Source organism: Salarias fasciatus, chromosome 7, assembly GCF_902148845.1.
Source record: "Salarias fasciatus chromosome 7, fSalaFa1.1, whole genome shotgun sequence".
In the NCBI taxonomy this organism is placed as follows: Eukaryota; Metazoa; Chordata; class Actinopteri; order Blenniiformes; family Blenniidae; genus Salarias; species Salarias fasciatus.
Genome location: NC_043751.1, coordinates 9,877,045 through 9,887,335, shown reverse-complemented (window position 1 = coordinate 9,887,335; position 10,291 = coordinate 9,877,045). Strand labels below are relative to the sequence as shown.

General features: G+C 42.7%; 1 protein-coding gene across 1 annotated transcript; it reads left to right on the top strand.

The window, feature by feature from the left end:
- The first annotated feature begins 1,937 nt into the window (after nucleotides 1-1,937).
- LOC115392023 (neuroepithelial cell-transforming gene 1 protein-like) lies at nucleotides 1,938-10,291 on the top strand. Its single transcript, XM_030096516.1, has 12 exons — nucleotides 1,938-2,245; nucleotides 3,705-3,771; nucleotides 3,960-4,019; nucleotides 5,613-5,714; nucleotides 5,811-5,978; nucleotides 6,076-6,138; nucleotides 6,227-6,323; nucleotides 6,704-6,780; nucleotides 6,921-7,178; nucleotides 7,260-7,430; nucleotides 7,522-7,708; nucleotides 9,501-10,291. The coding sequence occupies exons 1-12, from the start codon at nucleotides 2,100-2,102 to the stop codon at nucleotides 9,827-9,829; spliced, it is 1,725 nt and encodes a 574-aa protein (XP_029952376.1). The 5' UTR covers nucleotides 1,938-2,099; the 3' UTR covers nucleotides 9,830-10,291.

Here is a 10,291-nt window from a genome sequence, read left to right as displayed (position 1 = left end):
AAATGAGATGAGAAGTGGAATTGATTGGAAACCCAGTGAATATAATTAATCAATGTCACTGCCAAGACTTTATATTATATTATATTATATTATATTATATTATATTATACTATATTATATTATATTATATTATATTATATTATATTATATTATATTATATTATATTATATCATATCATATTATATTATATTCAAATGAGGCATTTTACAAACAGGCAATATGTGATGTATGAAAAAAAAGTTCATTAATGGTAAATGGACTACACTTGTATAGCGCTTTTTACCCTGCTTGCAATATCACATCAACCCTTTCACACCATACTCGGTGGTGGTAAGCTACGACTGTAGCCACAGCTGCCCTGGGGCAGACTGACGGAAGCGAGGCTGCCAATCTGCGCCATCGGCCCCTCCGACCACCACCAACCATTCACTCTCGCAACTTTCATACTAGGCTAGGTGGGTGAAGTGTCTTGCCCAAGGACACAACGCCAGTTTTACGCCTGTGGGAGCGGGGATCGAACCGCCAACCTTCCGGTATAAGACGACCTGCTCTACCAACTGAGCTACTGTCGCCCCATTACTCCAAAGCAGATTATGTGATCTGACAGCAGGGCAAAATAAATAAAATGATAAAAGCCCTGGGACTAAAATGAAATGTGGACCCTTGCTGTTCTCCAACTCACTGCACTGTGTGCTCTGTGCTCTACAGACTGCAGATCAGAGTGACTTTCTGCAGAACCAGTCTCAGAGATGAGATTTTCTGATGTTGCAGTTGAGGTCAAAGGTCAGAGAGAGAGGAAAGAAGGGGATAGAAGTATCGCACAGAGATAGAGAGCAACAAGCAAACAGACATAAATCCATTTTCTACAGATGTGATGAGAGCAGGAGGTTCAAACCACAGACTTCCAGTCCCAATGTAAGAGATCCTGTAGGATTTTCAAGAGAACGTTAGTGATGTGTAGTGAAACGTGACTGCATGGAGAGTGAGAAAGGAAGAAAGCTCAGAACTGGTCTCCCAGTCTGAACCTTTAGCAACTTAACTAAAATGTGCTCCAGGTTGGCCTGACCCAGCTGTAACTGTAAATTTTACTAAATGGGAAAGCTTTAACTCCAACCATTTAAGTAGAGACTGTGTCAGGCTCTTGAAGCTGGTTCCACATGAGAGGTGCCAGATAAAAACTCTGCTAAGTTTACAGAAATAACCCTACAGTAAGCCAGCATTCTGAAGGTGAAGTATTCTGCTGGAGTATTATAGAACAAATGGCTCTTTCAGTTTTGATGGAGCTTCACTATTCAGAGCGTTAGAGGTTAAGACAAAGATTTTAACAATGAAGAGAAACTTTGCACAATTGTGCAAATCCCCTGCTTTAGGGAACTCCTGAGCATGAACTGTGGCACGAAAATCATGCCAATGGCCAACAATGCTCACGACTACACCCCTGTGTGCTTTTGTGCAATATATATATATATATATATATATATATATATATATATATATATATATATATATATATATGTGTGTGTGTGTGTGTGTGTATGTGTGTGTGTGTGTGTGTGTGTATATATGTACACACATACATATATATGAGTATGTATGTGTATATACATATATATGTGTGTGTATGTATATATATATATATATATATATATATATATATATATATATATATATATATATATATATATATATATATATATATATACATATATTTTAATGCATTGCAGTGCTCTGAAGTCTCAATTATTTATTGAATGGAGATTTAAATGAAACTATGCACGTATGCAACAAAATCCATTATCAAGCATAAAGATAAGTATATAATATTTTTACACACCACAGAGAGAGGCCTCTTTCACACAGCTCTCACTGTCCCCGCCCACTTCTTGCGTATGATAGCAGCGGAGCTCCGAGCTGCTCTCTGATTGGTCTAATTCCAAGAATCCGCCATATTCAAACTTCCGTCGTGCAGCGTCTGTTTTCATCCGCTGCTTTCTTTGTACACATCGGTCCACTTTTCATCCGTGTGGACTCTGCTTTCTCTCGACTCATTCGCAGCTATACCTTGGCAAAACTGTAATCGAACAGAATCCCGTTTGAAAATGGAAGAAAGCGAGGAAGTTATGGAGAAAACAGCGGAAAGTAAGAGGCAGAGTCTTCGCAGGGTGTCATCGAGGACTTCAACAACCAGTATTATCAGCGCTGCCGAGCCGTCTCCGAAGACCCTGCGGAGAAATAACTCCAGAAAGTACGTATATACGGATCAATTGACAAATAATGCACACGTTTATGAAATAATGCGTCATTTTGGGGGCATTTAGTCGTGTGATGGCGTTGTTTGTTTACTGGACGTCGACTGCGCAAGCTGGTGATGCATTCAAGTGCACCTTGGAATTCTGACTCTCACATGTGGCTCCCAAAGAGCTACTGAAGAGGTTCATAACGGGTTCAAGGTTGATCCAGTAAGGATTTACACTGCACGTATTTCATGATTTATTTATGAGTTTGACATTTATTGTAAAATTTAAAAATGAAAGAAAAAAGCAGGTCTGGGAATTAATAATCTCATTGTGTGTGGAGAAACCTGCCATTAATTACCATTCTTATGAACTTATGTCATTGAAGAAGTTATATGTAGCAATAATTCATATCAATATTCTTTAGAATTGACTTTACTCATATTTATTCTACATCCATTCCCAGGAAGCAGTGTACACCCTGGACTGGTTGTCTGCCCATCACAGAGCAAACACACACACACACACACACACACACACACACACACACACACACACACACACACACACACACACACACACACATCCACGCCAGTGTCACTAGTTAACCTCAAGTGCAGGTTTTGGGCAGTTTGAGGAGACCAACACTCAAACCTTTCTCCCTCTGAACTAATATTTGCAACACAATGACTGAGCTGCACTTCCACTGCAATTTTCAAAACAAATTTGACAAAGTGTGTTTACAGCCCATAACAAGTCATCAGATGGCAAAGGATAGAAAAGTTTTGATTTCTAATTAATTTGAAACAGAAATTATTTATATCAAAAAAGGACAGAAAGACATACAAAACTGAATGCAAATCTGCAAATGGGGTCAAGATATTTGCAGTATAATGAAAACCACTGCTTAACTTCACAGATATTCTTATATTTCCTTCTCTATTCCAGTGTAGACACTGACAGTTACCACAAATACTGTATGTTATTTTTCAGCTTATTTGTATTTTACTTGATTCTGCCCACAGATCACATCCCATGACTCGTTTCGTGCATAAAAATGCAACGTGAAGGCGGCGCTTTTTGCTCTTAAGCTTCCACATCTTGAGCACAGCTAGTGGCTTGTGTGGGAGTGTGTGCAGCTGCCCCTGGCCTTGACAGCACCCTCTGGGTGTCAAGTCACTCTGTAGCTTTATTGTTTTGTCACAAGAGTAGAATTTTTCTCCCAGCGGAAGCACAGAGCAGGTCAATAGCAGCTCCTTATAGGGTTTTAAATATTAATGTCCGCCAGTCGTCCTGCAGCATTTGACATATTCAGGAAAATAACATGACTGAATGGGAGAAAAGTGGCGATGTTAGAACAGTGAGTCTGCGAGTTCCTTTTTAAAAACAACCTTCTGAATGGAGTTCACTGACTCTTGTGATCAATGTGAAAGTTGATTGATAACCCGGTTTCATCTTGCTTTGTTCCAGACCTCCGCTGCAAAGAGGCAGCTCCTTCACTTTTCTCACTCCGGGCACTCCGTGGGACTTCAGTTTAGTGAGTTGAAACTCCGTCATGTTTGGCTGCTCCATCCTATCCTCACTCTTCTGACTGCAAGAGCCACGATGCGGAACAGGCCTCATGTGTTTTATGTTTCAGATGGATCCGTGATGTGATCAGTGTAAATATTCATCGCGCTCTCAAAGTAATAACCATTTTGTTTTTCTTTTTTTCTGTTGCTGCAGAAAAGAAAGCGCAAAGAGAAGGACGACGACACGGTCAGTCTGTCCAGCTTCGACCTCAAGGTGAGTTAGGACAGCCTCCTCAGTCTAGTAAGCAGCCTCCACTGTTTCCCCACAGCAAAATTAATCCTTCTGAATGAGTCAGATTCTCACCACACACAGCCGTGAGTGCTGCAGTGTGTTGCACACTGGATAATCCTGCACTCCCTTAGTCTCTCACAGCCAGAGTCTGTGTCTGAGGAAATCATTGGCGGAAAGAAATCCGAGCTGCTCGACCCGTTCTCTCACTTGTTGCTGGAATCAAACAATGAGAGTCGATACAACAGGCCGGTTTGCAAACTTTCCAAAATATCTGCAGAACTCTGGATGAGAATCAAAAACCAGTTCTTGTTGAGAAACTCTTCTGGGTGTTAAAGTTCCTTGGAATCATGTTTTATCAAAGGGAAGAAATACTTCCAGCATGCAGACACATTTGCACACACAGCATCGATAGCTTGGAATGAATGCTGTGTTTTCTATCTGCTCCGAAGTGAATCTCAGTTCACGTCCACACAGTTTTGGTTTGCAGAATGAAACTGAAACCTTACCAGAAGCCTCCCTGATTGTATTAACTGATGAATAAGTGGTACTTTTACTCCACATCTGCCTGAGCCTGGAATAAAATCTTCAAATGAAACATCACACTGTATGTGGTGAACATGAAAAATTAGACTGCCAGGTATTGGATTTTTCCATAACTTTTAAAAGTGAAACCAATATATGCCTTTTTTTAATTTGCAAAGGACATCAACAGTCGGCTTTAGAGGACTGAATATCTCATACTCATACTCCTACTTACATGCTGCTGGTTTTAAAAAAAAAAAGTTAGATTAATGTCAATGGTGACAATGAAAGATGTATAACCTTGGTCTTTTTTATGTTTTAGTACTGTGGCTTGTTTCATAACCCAATATCACACGGTGATGAAATTGATATTTAAAAATATGTGAAGACGGCTGTAGAGTATGGAGCTTTTAGACTGAACTGGTACTGTTTGAACTTAAATTTATATGAGAGCAATGATCAAAACACAGTCTGTCCTCTGGTTAAAATGTATTGACGGTAATTGGTAGAGCTTCCTTAATGTCGGTGAAAGCTTCACAGGAATCACTGCTGGCACCTCTTTTATTGGAAAGCATAGTTGGTGGACAAAAACTCCCAAAATACTGAAACCTAATCAGTGATCAGCTAAAGCAGAATATCAATCAGAGTCTCTGATTGTGACCAATGAATAAAAATACACAGAGAGAAGCTTCCACAAACATTCAAAATTATTCTCTTTGGGTTGAGACTTTACTATTGAATCTGTGAATAAACATATATAATATCAAACTGAGCTTTGTTTTCTTACATTAATTTACATCAGTGGAAAGTTTTGTTCTTGAGCAATCTTAAGGTTTACGACTGTGCCTGATAAACTCCAGATAAAATAGAAATTAGGAGAGTCTCTCATTTCTGCATTACAGAAAATAAAAGGTTACATTTTCAGTCAGATTCTATACTGCTTTAGCTTTACCCGCTTATCTCTGAGCCCTGTTTTCACAATTTGTATTATATACAATATCAACACTCTTTGCTACGCTGTATGATATTAATAAAGAGATTTGTGATCCTCAGGAACCCACCAACAAGCGTGTGCGACCTCTGGCCAAAGTTTCATCCCTTGTGAATCTGATTTCTCCTTCAAAGAACGTTCGGCGCTTTGGACAGACCATCCAGGTCAGCCTCGGCCTGAAGTGACACTTGGCCTTTAACCTTTGGATAAGGAAGCATTGCTTATGATGAAACGTGTGTGTGTTATGTTCTGGTGTTCAGTCGATGTCGCTACGTGGCGACTCCAAGTCCCCCGGGTTGTCGCTCAAAGCTGGCAGCAAGGCTTCGGGTCCGACTCCCACCAAGCGCAGGAGCAGCGTGCTGTGGTCGGAGACGCTGGACGTCCACCAGAAGAGCTCCTTCTCCACCAAAGAGATCAAGAGACAGGAGGTCCAGATCTTCTTTCTGTCTTTCTTTTCAGTGCAGGTGTGGAGACGCAGAGCCTCTGCTGTGGTTTTTTTACTCACGGTGAACTTTCACTCTGCAGGCGATATTTGAACTTTACCGAGGAGAGCAGGATCTCATCGAGGATCTGCAGCTCGCACGAAAGGTTGGGAAAATGTTTTCTGAAACAGGAAGAAAGAGCCGACATTCGTCTTACTTGTAAGCTGATCGTTTTTCTGTTTTCTGTCTTTCAGGCATATCATGACCCGATGCTGAAGCTCTTAATCATGACGGAGGAGGAACTGGCTCACATTTTTGGGGACCTGGATGCATACATTCCTCTACATCAGGGTGAGCTGTTTCTAATGGTCTTTATAGTTACTGGTCCATCTTCAGAAAATGACAATGTACTTGAAAAGCTGATAGTTTTGCCTTTTATGTTCACAGTTATAACGTAAGAAACACAACAGCTGAGGCTGTTTAAAATTGAGATTTTGATGTTTGTTGCCTCTGGTTGAAAATAAATGCAGGGAGACGTCTGATCTCATGAAATATGCTAAAATGTTATGTAATGCAGTTTAAAATGTGGCTGCTTCTGGAGTTTCAATCAAATTATATGCAAAATGAAATTTCCATTATATTTGAATCTTTTGAGAAAAGGGAAAACTGCTGTATTTAATGTATGTGTGTGAAGTGTGTGTGAGAGCCTTTTTTGGTGTTGTAATCTGCAGAATTACTGATGAAGCTGACGGAGGAAACCGGCCCTGATGGAACAGTAGATCAGATTGGACAGATTGTAATAGACTGGGTGTGTATTCAGCAGTGTGAAAACACACTGACGACGTGAAAGACTGCACAACATCACTTCAACTTCAATTTGAACTTATCAACCAATTTCCCCAAACGTAAGAGGTTGATGCATGGCTGTGTGTTGTCCGTTCTTCCCAGCTGCCTGGTCTGAAAGCCTACAAAAACTACTGCAGCAACCAGCTGGCGGCCAAAGCGCTGCTGGACCAGAAGAAGCAGGACAAGCGTGTCCAGGACTTCCTGCAGCGCTGCCTGGAGTCCCCCTTCAGCAGGAAGTTGGATCTGTGGAGCTTCCTCGACATCCCCCGCTCCCGCCTGGTGAAATACCCGCTGCTGCTGCGAGAGATCCTCAAACACACTCCGCCCGACCACCCCGACGTGGCCAGTCTGGACCGGGCCGTAGGTTATCCGCGCCCTCGCACGTGCATATTGACAGTGAGTCATTTCCAATTTGTTCACGGCCGCTTCTTTGTCGTGCAGATCACAATAATTCAGGAGATTCTTTCGGATATCAACATGAGAAAGGGGGAGTCTGAGTGTCAGTATTACATCGATAAGCTGGAGTTCCTGGATGAGAAGCAGCGGGATCCTCTCATCGACGACTGTAAGGTGCTGCTCTGTCACGGCGAGCTGCGCAACAAGAGCGGCTCGGTGAGAAGTCCTCCCTCGTCGCCTGGCTAATCTGAGATCGTCTGCGCGGCGCGTCTTCAGCGTTTCACTCGGTTTGAACGCTTCGTTTCAGAGGCTACACGTCTTCCTCTTCTCCGAGCTTCTGGTTCTGACGCGACCGGTGACGCGCAACGACCGGAGCTGCTTCCAGGTGTACCGGCAGCCCATCCCGGTCCGGGACCTGGCTCTGGAGGACCTGCAGGACGGCGAGATCCGCATGGGGGGGTCCTTCAGAGGGGCTTTCACTAATGGAGAAAAAGGTGGGTGGTGCTGCATCGTGTGTGATCGCTAATGGATCCCTGAATGACAGCGACTCATCGGTTCATTTTAGGAACTCAATTTTTGACGTTTCAACATTTTCATGTCATGAGATGATGAACGATTTCTGAAGTAACTCGACTCACAAACTTTTCTGTGCATAAAACAAACTACTGAGCGGTGAAGAGCGATTAAAGTATTGATTACAGAAACATACCAGAGATGGTTAAAAAAGACTAAAGGACAAAACATAAGTAAAATATGCAAACAGTTTTCCATGACTCTTCACTTTTCTGTAACGATTACCTGAGGAAATCGAGTAATTCGGTTACAGGAAATACCCAAGGCATTTTCTTTTTGCCTTGAGTATTCATTCAAGTGATCACTTGCATTCTGCCCCAAGAACTGACTTCTGTGCAGACTGTAAACAGTGAGAACAGTCGAGAGCGGACAGAGCGTCCGAGAGAACGTCATTCAATATGTGCAATGTCCAATTAGCCACTGAAATATTTAGTAGAAATCTCCATTTCAGAAGAACGGATAGCTGCAGCCCTACTTTTCTGTGGTCATAAACCTGCTGTAACCTCAACCCCTGCAGATCCGGCGCCACATGTGCTGAACAAATCGGCAGGATGTTAAACAGGTGGTTCTCTGCTTAAACCTGGAGTTTATGATGTTTTACCATCCCACGGCCAGTAAAACTTCCTTATGAATTTTGTTTATCAGCAGTAATGCTTTAAAATCCATGTGCTGAAAAAGCAGCATCAGCTGCACAAAAACGTTCTCAAAACATTATTAGGGGATAAAAACAGGTTTTTATCTCGCATCACGAGCCGTTAAAGGAAAAGTCAGCCTTAAGTGTCAACAAAAGCTTCAGCACACCTTATCATGGAGTGTATACATCTCTGAACCCACAGGAATGAGCATTGCTGTCACTGGAGATGCTATCTTGTTACCTCAATGGACAGAGCTGTGTTATCAGGATCCACACACAGGTTTTCATCTGTGCTGAAAGCTGGTGGCTGTGAAGGAGTTGACTCCTAAATCACCTCATTGCTCAGACGGTGGCCTCAGGATGTGGCTGCTCTGATCGTGTCAGGGCTCCAGAGAAAGGAGGTTGAGAGCTACTACCACTGTGCCGCATACAGTGCTGGTATTTTTGCATAAAACAGAAAGGTATACCGACATACACTAAGAGCGATGCGACTGAGAAAGTGCAGATCAGTTTGCACGTATTTGTTTCACTGAGCTGTTGAAGAAGGAATCCAACCAATCTGTGTTGAAATGAACCCACTGCAGTCTCATGGAGTGTGAAACCTTTCGAAATTTCCTTTTATTCACCAACCAGTCTACAAACTGAGCCTGAAGAATGTTTTTTTTTTTTTTTTTTCACATATTTGATAATATTCTCTAGAAATATAGCTCTTTTTACTTTTTTCTTTAGTGCTCTGCTTTGTTGACCACCCGGTTTCCTCTGTTTGTTGCTTATTCACCTGTGTCCAGCAGTTTCGTTGGAGCTTTTCCACAGAGCAACCTGTTCCTACATGCATTTCCAGGAACAGTTTTGCTGAGTTCCTTACCACCCCCTCTTCACAGATATGGGCTCAGTCGTGTGTTAAGAGGACAATGAAGTGCACTGTAGAAATGAGCGGACCTGCTGAGTCATGAAATAGTCGACTCTGGACCCAGTTTGAGTGGCCTCGGTCATATCCTGTAGTAATAGCATAGTAGTTAGAAGGTCAAAACTTATGAGCATCACTTTGATCTAATCATTGGTTCTTCTTGCCCCTCCAGCTAAGAATGTTTTCCGCGTGAGTTCTCTGGATCCCTCCCATGGCCAGTCCCACACACTGCACGTCAGCAACGTCTACCACAAGCAGCAGTGGCTCAACGGCCTGCGCACCGCCATGGCTCAGCAGCACGGGGCTCCGGCTCAGCCGAGGGAGTCCGTCCCAGAGAAGCACCGCTCCCCGTCTATCTCGGCCGCCATCTGCGACGCGGAGACGGACGAGAACTGCCCGCCCCCGAGCGCCGGCCCTAAGCTCCGGCCCCAGACACTCTCCAAAACCAGACTGGACCAGAAGTTACAAGGCTCGCTTAGGAGGAAGGAAACTGGAGTGTAGACATTTCACCAGAGCTTCCTTTCAGGCAGACACATGCTCCTGGCTCGTGTCCCGATTGCTCACTTGTAATTTCTCCTGCAAACCACTATATGGCTCTTCAGCTTGTACCTTTATAACTGCACTGAAAAAACTTCCCAATCATTTCCGTCCTTATGTTTATTATCGGATTTTAGTCTGTAAAATGTCATTAGTTTACAAAAGGTGACGTCTGCCAGGGTGGCGGATGTGTTTACACCACCTACATTCATGTGAAATTAGGGATATCGTTTGGTCTTGAGACCATTTTAGATCTCTTGTAGCGTTTGTGTTTCACTCTATGATTGATGTCCTGCCATGTAATTTAGGCCTGAACAGCAACATGATGTCTGTTGACCTCTCTCTCTCTCTCTCTGTGTCTTCTGTGCCAAGTTAAGGGAACAAGAAAACTGAAAAAAAAAAAAAAAAGTGATGTTTCAACCTCAC

What these genes read in the sequence shown, in the direction of transcription:
- LOC115392023 (XM_030096516.1), top strand. Translation starts at nt 2,100, where the DNA reads ATGGAAGAAAGCGAGGAAGTTATGGAGAAAACAGCGGAAAGTAAGAGG. An exon ending in CTCCGTGGGACTTCAGTTTA is followed by an intron (nt 3,772 to 3,959) that starts GTGAGTTGAAAC and finishes CTGTTGCTGCAG; the next exon opens with AAAAGAAAGCGCAAAGAGAA. An exon ending in GCTTTGGACAGACCATCCAG is followed by an intron (nt 5,715 to 5,810) that starts GTCAGCCTCGGC and finishes TCTGGTGTTCAG; the next exon opens with TCGATGTCGCTACGTGGCGA.